At 36.8% G+C, this 17835-nt stretch overlaps 1 protein-coding gene across 1 annotated transcript in view; it reads right to left on the bottom strand.

The window, feature by feature from the left end:
- LOC150085344 (uncharacterized) overlaps window positions 1–17835 on the bottom strand; it is a 160451-nt gene that overhangs the window by 113210 nt on the left and 29406 nt on the right. The window contains exon 2 of the mRNA XM_090373164.1: window positions 3200–3263. Within this exon, the coding sequence (XP_090229290.1) occupies window positions 3200–3263 (64 nt within the window). The remainder of the gene's footprint in view (window positions 1–3199; window positions 3264–17835) is intronic.

The following is a 17835-nucleotide window of genomic DNA, read 5'->3' as shown; positions in this document are numbered from 1 at the left end:
TTCTAACCTCGAAACCAGGGGAAGATCTCTCTTCACAGGCGATGTATGTCCTACTCGGCAATTTTTTCCGATAAAGCCCCATTTCGTCCACATTAAAAACTAAATCAGGGTGGCAGTTGCCTTTGTCTATTAAATGTTTAAATTCGGAATGATACTGTTCTGCCACTGCAACGTTAGCACTAGCAGCCGCACCAGACACTCTCACATTGTGAATTTTAGAATAGTTTTTAAACCAATGAAACCACCCTTTGCGGGTTGTAAATGTTTCAATGCTACCAGACTCCTCACATATTTCGTCAAATAATGACTTCGCCTGGTCCAGAATTATCGCTTGTGTAACAGGAAAGTTATTTTGGTTCATATCATCAACCCACAACACTAACATTTTTTTCCATTGTCTCACTGCGTGAATAAGTTGTTCTGGAGGATGATACACTTGTTATCCCTGTGTGTATGTGCTTTATTTTATCAACATTGTTCATAATTGTTGATACATTAGCAGGCATGAAACTCAATTCCTTACACACATCTGACCGATGCTCACCTCACCAGACTCCATGTGATGAATCAGATCCATTTTCTCTTAAATTGTTAAGTGTTTCATGCTCTTTTTTGGTCCCCCTGGCACATACACTGCCTTATGCTTAGAGCTCATGGTTACACAAAAATTATTAATGAGAAATAGCACTATAATAACACTGTGTAACCCATTAACAAATGAGGGAAAATTCACAGTGAAACCAACATGGCGCACTGAACGTAAACAACTCTTGGTGTCGCTATCATTCCACCCACAATGCACCACAAAAGACAAAAGAAACGCCTAGTGCGTGTTTGGACTCATAGGCATTGCTGCAATGTGTTACTGAGTTGCAATTTTTTTGTTATTGTTTCAGTTTTTTCAGGTAATATTTTGAAACAGCCGTTAATGTAAAAAGTCGTAAAATGGACCATCATAAAACGGGACCTACCTTTATATGTATATTTATCTTTTATGCAATTTGATTATTCTCAGTTTGTTCATATCAACCTTTTATGGTCGTGGAAGTTTTTTCTTCCCTGTACTTGGTCAAACAGGAGAGGGAGTATATCAGAATACTGCTAAATTATGTGTAACTGACAGTGGGGTTGCCATTGGTTGGCTGGGACTGCTTTAATTAATAAATAAAAAAAAATTGCACCGATTCCATTTTCTGCTGGTTCGATCATATTTCCTGAATGAACTGGCTCTGGCCATACAATTTTTCACATGCATTTAACGTTGACGGTTTTACTTCTTTGAGCGATAAAACTACGATTCTGATACAGTCCAAAATTGAGAAATGTTTCCATGCCTCCATTACTTCAATAGATTTGGAATCAATTTTTTCCAAAATCCATTGTAATGATTTTCTGATGTAATGAGTTTTAAAGGTGGATATAATGCCTTGAGCTAATGGAATGAAAGAAGTTGTATTAACCTAGTACAACTGTGCTGGTAGAAACAACTTCAACATTTGGATGACTTAAATCTTTTGGACGGCCTGACGTGCTATCCAATAGTAATAAAATTTTGAAATGTAGATTTTTCCACAAGTTCAATAGCACAGAATGTAACACAGGGATTTCCCAACAAAATAAAATACAAAGATTTCTCAATAAATTTTTTTTGACTAGCAGGTCAACAGCGGGAATTCAAAAAGAGTGGAAATGTTGAAAAATTACATCTAACATAAGCTCAAAAATGCCCTTTTATGTGAGGTTTGCCAAAATCCTCTAACCGTGTTGTGGGAGAATTGCCGCAACTTATCAATCGTGTTAGAGTGGAACTGTGTTGTAGAAGTACCATGTTATACAGGGGTTGCCTCTGTGTGTGTGTGTGTGTTGTGTGTGTGTGTGTGTGTGTGTGTGTGTGTGTGTGTGTGTGTGTGTGTGTGTGTGTGTGTGTGTGTAAAATACAAGAATTGGCCCAGCAGTGACCCTGGGCACTCTATTAATAAAACTGGTTCAAAAAGAGTAGTGCCCATTGATAACCACCCTCTGTCTTCTCCCACTCAATGTTCCCTTTATCCATAGCAGTAACTTTCCCTTAATGCCACACTGCTCCAATTTGTAAAGTAGTCCTTTATGTTCAACAGTATCAAAAGCATTTCTGCTTTTGATACTGTACAAAGTACAGTATAAGACAAATTTTTTTTTTTTTCCATCCAGTACCTTTGTTACTGTGTCATGGCATCCAATCAAATTGGTCTGACAAGATCACACCTTAACAAATCCGTACTGTGACAGCAATATAACTGCATTCCTATTTAGATGGTTCTATGTTACTTCTTTAACCAGTGATTCCATTATTTTCCCAAACAGAAGTCAAGCTACCAGATCTGTAATTGTGAGATTTCATAACCCATGAGCAGAAATGATACCTAAGTTAATGCGATTAAAGAAAATATCAGTAAAATATCAGTAAGACCAGGGTTCAAGCCCGTGACGGGCTTGAACCCTGGTCTAATCAAGAAGTGTGTGCTATGCTACGCACTGCTGCTCCTGCCCACCTGGCTACGGAGGCGCCGTCACAAAGCTAGAGAGCATTACCAAATGGAGGAAAGCATGCAACAGCAAACAACTTGCTATCAATAACTGAATGCAACACATGCATATAATTAGGTTTAACTTAATTCAAGGAATTTTACTAACTGTGTAATAATTAATGCAGATTTCTGGAATTTCCAATAGAGAAATCAAACAAAACATTTTCAAAAACAGCTATTAGGAGTTTCAGCCATGTGGACATAGATAAAGAGAACAAATCATTCAAACATTATCTGGTGACAGGATTGACCCATGTAATTAACACAAGGTTAATACATAAGAATATAAATATTCTACCTAAAAAGAATCTCCAAAAAGATATTACAAATTATTTACCAAATATTTGATCAATTGTAGAATGTAGATTGTAGAGTTCAAAGCAGGGCTTAGAATTAAATCAATTGGTGATTACTATCCAGAATAAAATCAGAGAAAAACTAATTTCTTTTGAACATAATTTTTATTACTGATTATAAAGGGCAATAAATAACTGATAAATTCCCACCAAATATAAAGAGTTGGCTGATGAAGGGCTGTTATAATGAATACAAATTGAATGCCACAATATGACCAAAAAATTTTCCAAAGCAATTTTTAAAAAGTTTTATATATTAATAAATTACTAACATACCTGTTAATAAATCCATATCCATTCTTAACATTAAACCACTTCACTGTTCCCAAGACTTTTGTTGCTGCAAAGAAAGCATTGGTGTTAATGATTTTAAAGCTCAATTGAAATATGGGAAAAAAATTTTGAGTGAAAAACAATACAATGATCAGCATTAAATGTGAAATCACTTGGTCGAGAATATATTTCCCAATAAATCATTATATTTCCACAATAGTAAATTAGCTTTCCCCTTGAAAATAGTTTCTTCTGTGGATAATTCCTATTAATACACATTGTGTACCTACAATGAGGGCAGTCTGAAAGTAAGGTAATGCCAGTATTTGTAAAACTTTTAATCATATTGTTGTGGAATCATATCACAACTAAGGTAAGAGTTTAGTATTTCTGAGAAGTGTAAACAGATGGCACTGCTGCTCATCATTTACATCCATCAGAAAGAACAAAAATGGTGGTGCTACTAGAGGTATGGTCAAGTGTGGATGTGTGTTCAGTAATTCCATTTTTGCTTGCAAAAGGGCCAACCAGTGAAATTCATAGAGAACTTATGTCAATCTATAGCGAAGTGTTGTCAAAGAAACAAGTCTATTTTTAGTGTAATGAATTCAAGAATGGGCATGTGAACACTGATAAACCAATGGGTGGCAGACCTTCAAAAAACCAAAATAGATTAGTATTAGTAATGCCCATATGGTGCAAGGGAGTCTAAGGCTTATGCTGCACAAGCCAAAAAAGGAAAACAATAATAATAATCATAAAATTAAATTAAATAAATAAATAATAAAATAATAGGAAATAGATAACCTATGCATTTTCCTCCTTCCATAGGTAACTATCTAGCTGGCCTTTGAATTTCCCCAAACTGTCTGCCTCAACCACCCATGTAGGTAACTTATTCCAGTAATTTATAACTCTGGCTGAAATTCGGTCTAAACATCCCTCCCCCCACTTAACTTGAATTTATGGCCCCTAGTTCTAGAATCATTTATAACCGTAAAAGTTTTGTCCTCATTCATTTTACTTTTGCCACTCAGAGCCTTAAACAACTCAATCAAGTCTCCTCTAAGGTGCCTAGTTTCCAAGATGTGCAACCCACATATTCGAAGTCTTTCCTCATGTGGATGCCCTTTTGCTGATCTCACCAGGCAAGTTACCCGTCTCTGAACTCTTTCAAGAAGCTCAATGTCTTTTTTTTTAGGTGTGGTCTCCACACTTGAACAAGTATTCCAAGTGTGGTCTAACAATAGCCGTATATAATGGGATTATGACGTTCTTATCTCTACTAAAAAATGTTAGATAAATCATTGATACGACTCCATGGGCCTTCCTTGCAACCTGTCTACAATGCTCAGAGAACTTAATATCTAACCATATTGTAACTCCTAACTCCCTTTCTTCCACTACTGACTTTAGTTCAACTCCACCAAGTGTATAAGTTATTTTGGGGTTGCTGTTCCCCAGGTGTAAGATCTTGCATTTTGCTGAATTAATGCAAAGCTGCCACTTTTCTGACCATCCCTGAAGTCTATCTAGGTCACTTGGGGATCATTAACTACTCTACCAATCTTTTATATCTGAAAATTTAGACATCATGCCCTCTATACCTTCATCGATGTCATTTAAGAAAATCAAAAATAACAGTGGTTCAATACTGATCCTTGGGGAATTCCACTTCTTACATTAACCCAATCAGAAGAATAACCATTTATCACAACACTCTGCTTCCTGCCCTGAAGCCATCTTGCTATCCATCTAAGGAATTTCCCTGTGATTCCAACCTGTTACAGCTAATAAAGTAAAACCACTCATGTGGGACAGAGTCAAATGCTATGCTGAAATCTAAATAAACAATGTCGAAATTATTCTCTAAATCCAGCACGAGTGACCCCTGTCAAAACAGCTAACCAGATTTGTTAAACATGATTTTCCCTTTACAAAACCACGTTGTGTATCCTTCAGAATTCTATTTCTATCTAAATGATCCTGAATTCCACCCTTGACCATCGCCTCCATGATTTTCCCTACTACTGAAGTTAGAATGACTGGTCGGCAATTTTCCACCACACTCTTAGAACCACCTTTATGTATTGGCAATACAATGGCACTTTTCCAATCCAACAGAATCTCTTTTGAGTCCTGTAATGCTCTCATAATTAGCCTTAATGGTTCGATGCACTCACCTGCCACCTCCCTTAAAATTATAAGGTATATGCCATCAACCCCAGGAGCCTTACTTTATGCTCGAAAGTTTTTTTATTAAATAAAGATGGCAATATTAGGAGCATCAACCAGTGTGGTTTATCAAACAGGCATATGAAAATTCAAACAATTGCTCGGGAGGTTGGTTTGCCCAAATCTACTATGCATGCCAGAAAACCAAGCAATTGCCAAAACACAACACATCATACATTGGGATGAGCACGCAGTTGCTGATTCATTACTGTAATGAAGGCAACAAGTTTCTAATCAGGATTATAAGAAGCATAATGTGGGTGCATCATTGCACCCTAGAAATGAAACAAGATTATGCAAGGAAGTGGAAGCATGTTATGTAATAGCAATAGCCATACAGTGCAAGGAAGCCACAGGCTTTTGCTGAATTGGCAAAAAAAAAAAAAACACCATAGGTAGATAAGAAAATACAAATTATATGCTTTCCTCCTTGCATAGATAACTATCCAGTTAACCTCTGAATTTATTCAAAACTGTCAGCCTCAATTACCTGTGAAGACAACCTGTTCCAGCAATCAACTCGCTGGCTAAAACTTCCTACAATCTAGTCTAAACCTCCTGCCCTGTGATTTGAATTTATGGCCCCGCCTCAGAGTTCTGGAATTCTCTATAACAGTGGAAATTCTGCCTTCATTCATTTTAATAACCCCTCTCAGAGCCTTATAAACTTCAATTAGGTCATGTTTGAGTTGCCTGGTTGCCAAGCTCTGTAGCTCACATATACTGTCTTTCCTCATATGGTCGCCATTTTGCTGATCTCGTCATGCATGTTGCCAATCTTTGGACCCTTTCTAGAAGCTCAATGTCTTTTTTTCAGATGAGGTCTTCATATTTGAACACAGAATTACAAATGTGGTCTTACAATTGCCTTATACGGTGGGAAATACATGTTAGATTCCCTATAGCCAAAATAATGAAGACCACAATGACTGCAACAAAAGTCATGACAAGGGTGTTTTTGGGGATTGTGGAGACATTCTTTTTATTGACCTCATGGAATATGGTGAGTTCATAATTAATGCTGACTGCTGACTAATACTGTAAAACACTGAAGAAATTGAAGTAGCAAATCTGTCACAAATGTTCAGGATTGCTGATTCATTTTGTTGTTTTGTTGCATGACAATACTACCTCTCACACTGCTGCACTGATACATCAGTGGAAGGTTCTGGAAATTTCTATGGGCCTTAAAAGAGGTATCTTTCGGGAGATGTGCATATTCACAGGATGAAGCGCAATTGTTGCTATTACAGTTGAGCCTTGACTTATTCCAGAAGGGTACAGATAACTCATCCCAAATGGGACAAATGCCTTAGTACAATGATGTTGAAAAATAGTACAGATATGAACCCTGATTATCATTTAACTTCAGAATTGTATGATAAAGTCATCTCACAAATACCTGTGCAACCTTACTTTTCAGACAATCCTCACATCATACCATTAGTACAATAAATTATTACCATCCAATGGATCCTTAATTGTAACCTAGTTAAGTATATTGCTTAGAGATGCCCTTGTAGCATCTCTAATATGCTAATACAGAAAGTATTCATTAAACCAGTTAAGAAATAAGCTGCTATTGGGATAGTGACCAAACTCTGGAATTCAATTCTCCCATAACAACATTCGAATCCAACAACTCCATCTGTCTACACAGAAATGCTCTAACCCACTCCAAAAATGACTCTTAGAGATTGCTGACTGCACATTAGTGAGGTCCACAGTTTAATCTTCTTCAGTGATGCCATATTAGTATTTGCACAAAGTGCACACTAATATGGCATCACTGAAACAAAAACACACTACTCCTGAATAGCAACATTTATTATTTCACATAATTTATGAATTTTATTGAATTTTAGGGTAGGTTTAACACTATCAATCTGTAAAAATTGTCCATTAGCTGTAGGTGATTGATCATCTACAGCTAATGGACAATGGCACCTTTGATACCCGTGGACTGGCAATTTGATATCCTACCTCCATATAACCATTCTACCTCAACATATTTAATCTATAACATACTATTAATGTTACCATTGCTATAAATGATAGTGTTCCCATCATATATGTAAACAGAACACACTCATCTACAGAATATACTTTTCCGGAATCTGTTTCTTGTACCCAAGCAATGTGTTGGCAAACCTTTTGGCACTAATAAATAATAAATAAATAAATTTTCTGTTTATACTCTGGGACGACCAAACAGTCAGAGGAGTTAACAAGATAGACAGAATACAAGAAACAGCACCGTATTCAGCAGTCACGGGCTTGAACCCTGGTCACTCAAGGCACGGGTACTTATGCACCCGCGCGCCTGACCACTAGGCTACGGCAGCCGATAACAGGTCAGATTCAATTTCCAGCTTCATAATGTAGGATGCAAGACTAGAAAGGAAAAAAAAGGTGCATGGGTAACATTTATTATAATGGACATAACTGTTACATTTTATTTGATCTCATGATATCAAATAAAATAACAGTTTTAGGTTATATCTGAATATATTTTACTTGGATAGAGAATGTTAATAGCCATGACATTTTATTGAGATTTGAGAAGGGAAAGAAAAGAAAATATTATGGATTGATCGGTACAGATCAGGGAGTCTTAAAGGATTTATGAACCACAATAATATGCACACAGTGCACACTAACACACCGGTGTGCAAAACTTAAGGACTAACACTATTTCTAAAGGTTACAACCAGATCAAACGAAACAGCCTGTGGCAATTTGTAACTGTGGCTGTTCAGTAGAAAGCTGGTGCAAATGCAAAAATTTGAATCGTGATGAGAGGGCTCACAAAAACAGATAAAAGCAGCAGTTTAGCAGTCATGCTAAACTGCTGTTTTTATCTTATTTTATCTTATTTTGCAAATTACCGAATGGTGAGCACGATTGTTACAGATGTTTGATTGATTTCATACAGTGCTACAGACAACAAAATGGCCAGTAGACAACACCTGGATGACTTTACACGGAGTCAAATAATTGGGAAGCTCGAAATGCGAGGAGTGTGGCTGCAGAGTTCGGTATCGCCCATAGCATCGTCTCATGTGTGTGGTCGGCCTTCAGAACGACAGGCGTTTCAAAGCTGTTTGAAGGACCAGTGGTGGTTGTCCACAAAAAACAACGCCCAATGATGACCGCTATATACTCCTACAGGCCAAAATGGACCAACACTAGACAACAGGATCCACTGCAAACCAGCTGCACAGGGCACAGGATATCGCAGTTTACCGTGGCAAGGCAACTCCACAAAGGTGGAATGTTTGCCCGACGGCTAGTATGCTATGTCCCTTTAACATCTGCCCATCGGAGACACCGTTTACAGTGGTGCATTGAACACAAGGACTGGACAGCAGTGTAATGGGGTAAGGTACTCTTTACTGATGAGGGTAGATTCAGTCTCAGCAGTGATTCTGCACATTAGCTAATCTGGCGAGAGGTTGGCACACAGTACCCCCCTGCAAACATCACTGAAAGGGATTGATATGGCAGTCTAGATGTTCTCGTCTGGGGAGGCGTTATCTTGGATGGATGTACACAATTCCAGATACTGGAAGGCAGTACTGTAACCAGTAGTTTGTTATTTTGGTTTTTAGGAGCATTAGCAACTAAGGCAATATTGCTCTGGGGATATGCGGTGGTCATTCCCTAACCTTTCCGCATCCTCCATATTTGGTGGTCACGGGCTCAAACCCCGTCTAATCAAGAAGCGTGTGCTACGCACTGCTGCTCCTGCCCACCCAACTGTAACCAGTGCATGCTATTGTACTGAGGTAATCCTTCTCCATGTGTGTCTGTTCCAAGGTCCATTAACCCCAAGTTCATGTTTATGGATGATAACGCCACACCCCATCATACTGCAGCTGTTGATATGCTTTTGGAAAGTGAGGAACTGTTCGTATGGATTGGCCTGCCCATTCTTCCGATCTAAATCCCATTGAACACATATGGGACACTATGGGGAGATGCCTAGCGGCACATCCACATCCACCAGAAAATGTTCACCAGCTGAAGATGGCACTGAGAGAGGATTGGACGATGTTACTGCAAGAACTTATCAACAACATTGTTCTAAGTATGGACAGGCGGCGCAAAGCCTGCAATGACATTAGGGGTGGTCATATCTCCTGATGAGGACCACCTCTTCCTTATATCTCCTATACACAAGAAATGGACCACCTCTTCCCTTTGTTCCATCTTTGCCAGTGATGCATCTGTATCATGGCAGCCAGTGTCATGTTACCATTTTTGAATAAAGTACCTCTGTACTGTTTTGTTTCCTTCATCATTTCTGTACCTCACGAGGTTCCTTTGATATGCTTTTCCCACATCCAGGCCACTCCTATGAGAAGCTACAGGTGAAAATCTGACTGGTCCTTAAGTTTTGCATACCGGTGTATCACATCGCTGAAGGAAATTACAAAATATTTTTATATGATGGCTCTTGCACAAAACCACACGATCTCCTGACTAGAAAAACATTATTTAAATTGTATTCGGGGGAATACAGTCCTACAGTAAACACAAACCAGTCTGTAATCAACTCACTCAAGGAGATAGGCATGCTAGGGCAGATTATGAGGTCTTTGACTAAGAATGCAAAGAATTTCTTTTTGAAAGAAAAACTACTAGAAGGAAATGGATGAATCGCATTGGTTCACTAGATATGAATGACAAAAACTATTGATGATACTGTACAGACTGTTAATAAACTGAAATACATTATATTTTGAATCTACATTCACTCAAATTTTTATAGAAGGGGTTATCAAACATTTATCTAAAACTGACTGGGAGTCAAATGATTTTTTTTAGAATAATGGAAATTAAGGTGGAGGAGAAACGGCTGCAGCTAAAAGTAAACAAAGCACCTGGGGTATGATAGAATCTATCAAATTATGTTAAAATAAGCTATAATTAATCCTTTAACCATAATAATGTGATCATTCTTAGAGTAAGGAGAAGTCCCTGCAGACAGGAAATGCATAAATGTATCTCCTATACACAAGAAATGGACTAAAAAAATAATTTTTACATAATATAGATTTTGGTAAAACCTTTCATACTCCACACGAACGACTATTTATAAATTGAAGAAATGTAGAATTAGGAGCAAATTATTACTATGGATAAAGGGGTGATTGAGCGGGAAAATATAGAGCGGTTATAAATGCCATTGCTCTTCATGGACTAATGTGACGAGTGAGGTTCCATTGGGGTCAGTGTTGGGCCCTTGCTATTTTTATTATTTATTAACAATACTGATGTAGGTGGAGAAAAAAATGTAGGTATTTTCTATGTAGGTATTTCAATTTAATGTACAAGTCTGCTGATTATATGAAGGTGAGCATAGTGATTAATTACCATAATCAAATATGCTACTTTAAGATCTAGGGAAACTAAGCAGATGGGCTGGAAAATGCTAATTGAGACTAAGAGATGTACTGAATTTGGGTAGCAGTAATCCCAGAATAACATATTATTTGGGTTTGTTTTTTTTTTTTTTTGTTTTAGTTGGTTGTTGGCGCATCGGCTTCTGTGGCCATAATGCACCTCCCAAGGTTTTTGCAGTACTGTGATCCAAGCGTGAGGCAGGATTCGAACCCGAGACCTTTGGGTTGCCAGGCAGGCACTTGACCCACCCGGCTAGCCCGGTCGGCATATTATTTGGGTGGTATCAAACTTGAGGCAGTGGAGTATGAAAAAGAACTAGGAGTAATTGTACAACTCAGTATGAGATTCTCTGACCAGTGCAAAAAAAAACTACTATAATATACAGGAAAATTGCCAGCAGGGACAAAGCAGTGTCCATCCTGTTGTATATAGTTTTGAAACCTCATTTTAGAAAGGGCACATATCTGTTAGAAAAGGTGCAGAGAAGAGCTGTTATTGGGTTTTAGGCAGATCAACAATTTAGAGGTCATACTGCACCCTTATGTTTGTACAAAGGTGTGTTCAAGGACTACTTTTGCATTGTGTGAGCTAAAAAACCTGGAATGACTCATGAGGGAAAAACATTAATCCTTCCACCTGTGACCAGCTAACTACAGCTTCCATTGAAGAGACCTTTAGAAATTCCTCCAGTCACTGGCAGGACATCAACCCAGACCTCTCTAAATTATAAGTGGTAAGGAGGGAAAGAGAAGAGTAACAAGATTAGATGGGGCACACAAAAGGATATTCTTACCAAACAAGACTGGTTCTGTAAATTGCTGTATCTGGAAACTAGGCATCTGCATGGTGATCTCAGTGAAGTGTATAAGGCTTTAAATGGGTTAAGAAAACTAAACGCTGAAGGCATCTTCACAGTTTCTCAAATGGCATAAACATATGGGTGTAAGGGTGCATAAACTTAAAGTGAAAAAGAATGGGTGCAGAACAAATGTTCAGATTTTGCATGCAGCCAGAGGGTAACTGTTGAAATAAAGTTCCACCAATGTTGTGAAAGTGGGTAGTTCCAATAAATTTAAAGGCTTGGGCAAATTATGGGAAGAAATGGACAAATTAAATAGATTTTTTTTTTGTTGGCACTGTATAATTTTGATTTGATTTAGATTTTTATGGCTCAAAGGCAATTTAGGCCATGATGCATCAAGTCCATTGGCACTGTATAAGCTTTGCTTCCTTTCATCATGATTCCAATATTAATAACCTGACGCAGATACTACTAAGAAACATATAAAGCTTAGATTCCATACAATTTTAGAGCAGCAAGCTTCAAGCTACAGAAATCTATATAACTATGATGAAAATAGTTCAGAGCATCAATTAACATAGCTATATAAATGGAAGAAATCAAAGTTTTGCTTGCATAAAATGTCATCATTATAACATCTCACATTGTGGCTCCCTTCACCACCATGCAGATTGCACTGATTTGGAGATAGTTGTCTCCCAGTCTATAGGTATTCTGAGTATAACATCTGACAACCAAGCTGTCAGCTCTTAAACACAGGGTAAGGAGCTGACAGCTTAGGCCCTTACACAAATGAGAAGACATCTTCAAACAGCTATCTAAGTGGTGGTACACACCTGAGAACAAGTAAAAATGTACTTCTCTTATGGAAAAGTCTTCACATTGAGTTTCCCCAATCATATATTTGAAATATATAAGCAGAGAAACTCATTGCAAAGAGATTCACTATATGAGATGTCATAATAGAGCTATATATGCAAACTTTGCTTATATTTATATAGCTACATTAATTGATACTGTCCACTATTTTCATTGTACAAATGTATAAAATAAAATTCAAATAAATGCATTGTATTTAAATTTTTTATTATTATCATTTTATTTATTTATTTTTGGCTGATACGGAAAAAGTTTGCTTCCTCACTTCATTTGGCCTTACTAAAAGTAATAAAAACCATTTTGACTCTTCAATGTTTTTCAAGAAAAAAAAAAAAATATCACCCTACCAATATATGTATAACACTCAACTAAGCAGTATACTGAAAGTTGTGGACTAGTTCTCATGAGGGAAAAAAAAATTGATATATAGTATCCATAATTTCTAATTCTCTTGGTTATTTTTATAACTTAAAGAATCTATTTGAAATCATAAGTAAGGATGACCCAAACTATATTATTGCTTTAATTTGAGACCATTCAGCTTATTGTATTACTTATTTAGTTTTTGTCATTCTTAGATGTTGTATATTTATTGATAACAATCTGTAAACCTGATAATTCCATCAACTTTATGTTACTAGTAGGTGCAACACGAGTTTTAAAATCAGCCTAAATGGGATATCTGGTGTGAGATACCAAAAACTAGTTTGTGGCCGTCTATTTTCAAACTGGAAGTTGAAAGGAGTAACATACCAAGTGCCCATTAGAAAGCTGGAAACAATATTTATATTTTTCAATAGTTCATAAGCAAGAATGCAAGATCAAAGATGTAATTTTAGTAGCTCAAAGATGTAATTAGTAATTTTAGAAAAAATACATGGTCCTAAACATATTTGGACATTGGTATCTTTAGAAGCAACTGTTAACATAGTGCTAATTCTGCTCTATCTACAAATGAAAATTTCACTAAAAATTGCACTAGAAGTGTTGCAAATAAAGGTGAATAAGTACAACAGTTTCAATATTTAATTATTTTTAATGATACATACCTAATACATATTATTATATATATATAATGATACATACTTGCTTACGAACTATTGAAAAAATGTTAATTTTAATTTTTTTAAATTTTAAGTTAAAATTTAAATACCCAATTTTTTTCAGATGATTCTAATTCCGAAACAGAAAGCGACTCAAATATAGATAATGCCATTGGCGATATTGATTAAATTATTAGTAATCAAGAAAGATATGATGCAGACCCTGAAACTGCCACTGATGAAGATATTTCTCTCAAGGTTCCTGTTAATAATATTGAAGTGACAATAACTCCTAGTGATTCACAAAAAAAAAAGTACTTGCAGTAAATCTTAGAGTCACAATGGAACAAAAAATGGGCTAAACATTTAAAAAAAAAAATTAATTGGTCATTTCCAGCTCAAAAAACCTTTACATCAAGAAAATTGAAAGTTTCCTGTGACAACAAATGTATGCTTCACTGTGCTTCTAGAATAAATTTTGAAGCGAGGTAAGAAACTTTTACAAAGTACTGTACCAGGAATTAGGAAATATAGCAAGACAATATAATTTTCTTACATTAAACATGTAATTTGTAAAGCCCACATACCATTATTGGGCATAACAGTAAGACACCTATAATGCTTTTTATTTTGAAGTAGGATTGATTGATTGATTTTTGATGGCACATTGGCAGCTAAGGCCATAATGTGCCAAGTCAATTTGAAGTACGAAAGTGCATTTGAATGCACAAAGGTTTTTCAAGACAATTCTTGATATTAATTATAGGCCTGTTATTATAAGTCTATAACAGCACAGAGAAAAAAAAAATTAATAACAGACTATTTGCTTTGGAAAATCTTCACAGGAAACATCAATATCATAAGAAACCTAATCATGAGATAAAGGATGGAATTCAGAAATATATTGAGTACTCCTAGAATGGTAATAGTAATTGACGCATGTGATGCAAGAAAGCATATGAACTTATGTAGCATCAGCCAAAAAAAAAAAAAAATTTCACACATCCATTCCCTCTAAAAGTTTGTCCAGTTCCACCTTAAATTTATTTAAGCTATCAACTTCCACAATGAGAGATGAAAGTTTGTTCCAGCAATTAACCACCCACTGCCTAAAGGCAAATTTTCACACGTCTATTCTACAACTGTCTTTTCTCAATTTGAATTTATGCCCCGTCAAGTTCGTAATATGAGCAAGCAGAAGAATCCCATCAGAATTCAGCGTAATTTGGAAAATTAACCTCAACCCATTCAAGGCCTTATACACCTCAATCAGATCAACTCGCAGGTACTTAGTCTCCAGCCACTGCAATTTGCAGAACTTAAGCTTTTTTTGGTAAGAGGACTCCTTCGTTCCCCTCACCAATCTTGTTGCCCTTCTCTGTACACACTCAAGCAACTCTACATAGTTCCTAAAATGAGGCCTCCAGACCTGTATGCAGTACTCAAGGCATGGCATAACCATTTCCTTATACAAAGGGATAATCCCTACTAGCAAAATTCCTGTATATCATTTACAATACACCCCACAACCTGCTCTGGAGCCTGTCTGCATTGCTCAGAAAACTTCATATACTGACTGCACAATTACTCCCAGGTCTTTTTCATTTTCTACCACCCTAAGTGTAGTACCACACAGTTGGTACATTTCTCTGGGGTTACTTCTACCCATATGCAGTACTTTGCATTTGTCAACGTTAAAACTTCAGTTACCACTTCTCAGCCCATCTGCCCAAATTGTCTAGATCCTGTTGCTGTAGCACACTGCCATTGTCATTAACAATCCTGCCAATCTTTGTTGAATATAAAGTCACTACCTTTGATCTTAGACAAGTAGGGAGTATAATGAAGGACAAAACTCAATTGCAGATCTACACAGCAATTACATTAATGAATTCAAAAAGAACTGCCCGTAAGCTAATTAAGTAAAATTTCACAGGATATTTACCCACGAGTTTAATATTGCTTTTTTCATACCAAAAAATATCTGTGAACTTGTATGTCATATTATTATTAGCCGTACGGTACAAGAAAGCCTGCAGGGTTATTCTGCACCAGCAAAAAAAAAAAATTTTGAATTACCCCGAGAGATAGAGAGTAGAAGGGAATCACCAAGAAAGAGAAGAATGATGATATCCAGCTCAGGACCCTGGGTGTGCCAAGCCCATACTCATCAGATGGAAGTCGAAGGATCAGAAAGAGAAGCACTAGAAGAAAAATGAATATTCTTGATATGGAAGAAACATCCTATGCAGAAAAGGAAAGAGTCAAAGAAAAAATAGGAAATAATTTAATTGTGGCATACTACAAACTTCAGTCTATTCTACCTTGCCCAAGAGAACAGATTCCTTATTTTTTTTTTATTTCAAATCCAAACTGAAAGATACAGTTTCACAATATGTGAATTAATGAGTAATAAAGGTAAATGCTATGTGTGGCAAGGAGGGAAAGGAATAGTGGGGCAATGAGATTGATTCTTGTGTTTACAGATATATGTTTAAAAAAAAGGCAACAATATAAGTCACATTTTACTCTGACAATTGCAGTAGTGAGGGGGAGAAAAAAAAAGGAGTTCATTACTGTGATGTATTATTCACACAGTTAGCAAATTGAATATCAAAGCTATTACAAAAATTTCAAAGTAATGGTGATAACCAAAACAAGGGTTATCCATTCAGTCCGTTGTCAAAAGACAAAGAATAGGATAGTACTGAAACTGTTTATATGCATAATCAATATACTTATTTAATAAGCTCAGCAAAGAAAAAAGGAATCCTTATTTCATTTCAGAAACACCATAAGGATTTTTGGAAATTTAAAAAAAAAAAAAAAATGCACCCAAATGGATTAACAATTTTTCCAACAATGAGGTAAAGCTTGCACATATAAAAATAATTAGAAGAGAGAGGGCAAAGTTATATGCAGTAATGCATAAAATTTCAAGTGATGAAATTCAAATCAAAACTTCCCACTGCCTTCAACCTAACACCACTGTACAAAAATTTGTTTCTAATAAGGAAAGAAAAAAAAATCCTAGACCTTGCTAATAGTAATAATATTCCTGGATATCATGATGTACTTTTAATGATTTGTAGCTATGTACTGTTCACTTTTTGTAATTGTAACAGATCTTTTCAGTGCCATACCATCTGCATTATTAATTGCCAGTTGTAATTAGCATTAGCAGAGGCATTTGATGCAAGAAAGCAAGTTTATGCAGCATCAGCCAAAAAAAAAAAAAAAAAAACCCCACTTCCACTTCACCCCTCTGTTCGTTCAAAATACCTGTCCAGCTGAGCCTTAAACTTATTTAGGCTATCAACCTCCACTACAAGGGATGGAAGTCTGTTCCACCAACCAACCAACCACCCGCTGGCTAAAGGCAAATTTCCGCACGTCTATCCTACATCTGTCTTTCCTCAATTTGAATTTATGCCCTCTCAGGTGATTTTTCTGAGCTAGAAGAAGAATCCCATCAGCATTGAGCATGCTCAAACCATTCAAGGCTTTATACACCTCTATCAGATCACCTCGCTGGTGCCTAGTCTCCAGACACTGTAATTTGCAAAACTTAAGCCTTTCTTCGTAAGAGCACCCCTTTGTTCCATTCACTAATCTCGTTGCCCTTCTCTGTACTCGTTCCAGCAGCTCTACATCCTTCTTGAAATGAGGCCTCCAGACCTGTATACAGTACTCTAGGTGTGGCCTGACCATTGCCTTATACAAGGGAATAATCACCTCCTTATCCCTGCTGGAAAAATTCCTGTATATCATTGACAATACTCCATGAGCTACTCTTGCAGCCCGTCTGCACTGCTCAGAGAACTTCATATCTGCCTGCACAACCACCCCCAAGTCCCTTTCATTCTCTACCACTGTCAGTGTAGTACCACAGAGTTGATACGTTGCTCTGGGGTTGCTGTTTCCCATGTGTAGTACTTTACATTTGTCAATGTTAAACTTCATTTGCCACCTCTCAGCCCATCTGCTCAACCTTTCCAGATCCTGTTGCAGTAGCATAGTGTCAGTAGTGTCCTTGACAACCCTGCCAACCTTTGTATCGTCTGCAAACTTGGACATTAAGCTAGATATACCATCATCAATATCATTTATAAATACAGAAAACAATAATGGACCCAACACTGAGCCCTGAGGGACTCCACTAATAACATTAGTCCACGATGAGCAGTGTCCATTGATTACCACTCCACTCTGTCTTCTCCCCCTCAACCACCCCTTTATCCATAGCAGCAATTTGCCTCCAATGTCACACT

The sequence above is a fragment of the Mastigoproctus giganteus genome, chromosome 5 (assembly GCF_048544385.1).
Source record: "Mastigoproctus giganteus isolate SK-2022 chromosome 5, ASM4854438v1, whole genome shotgun sequence".
In the NCBI taxonomy this organism is placed as follows: Eukaryota; Metazoa; Arthropoda; class Arachnida; order Uropygi; family Thelyphonidae; genus Mastigoproctus; species Mastigoproctus giganteus.
Note: the sequence above shows the minus strand (reverse complement) of the source record. Positions and strands in the feature narration are given on the sequence as shown.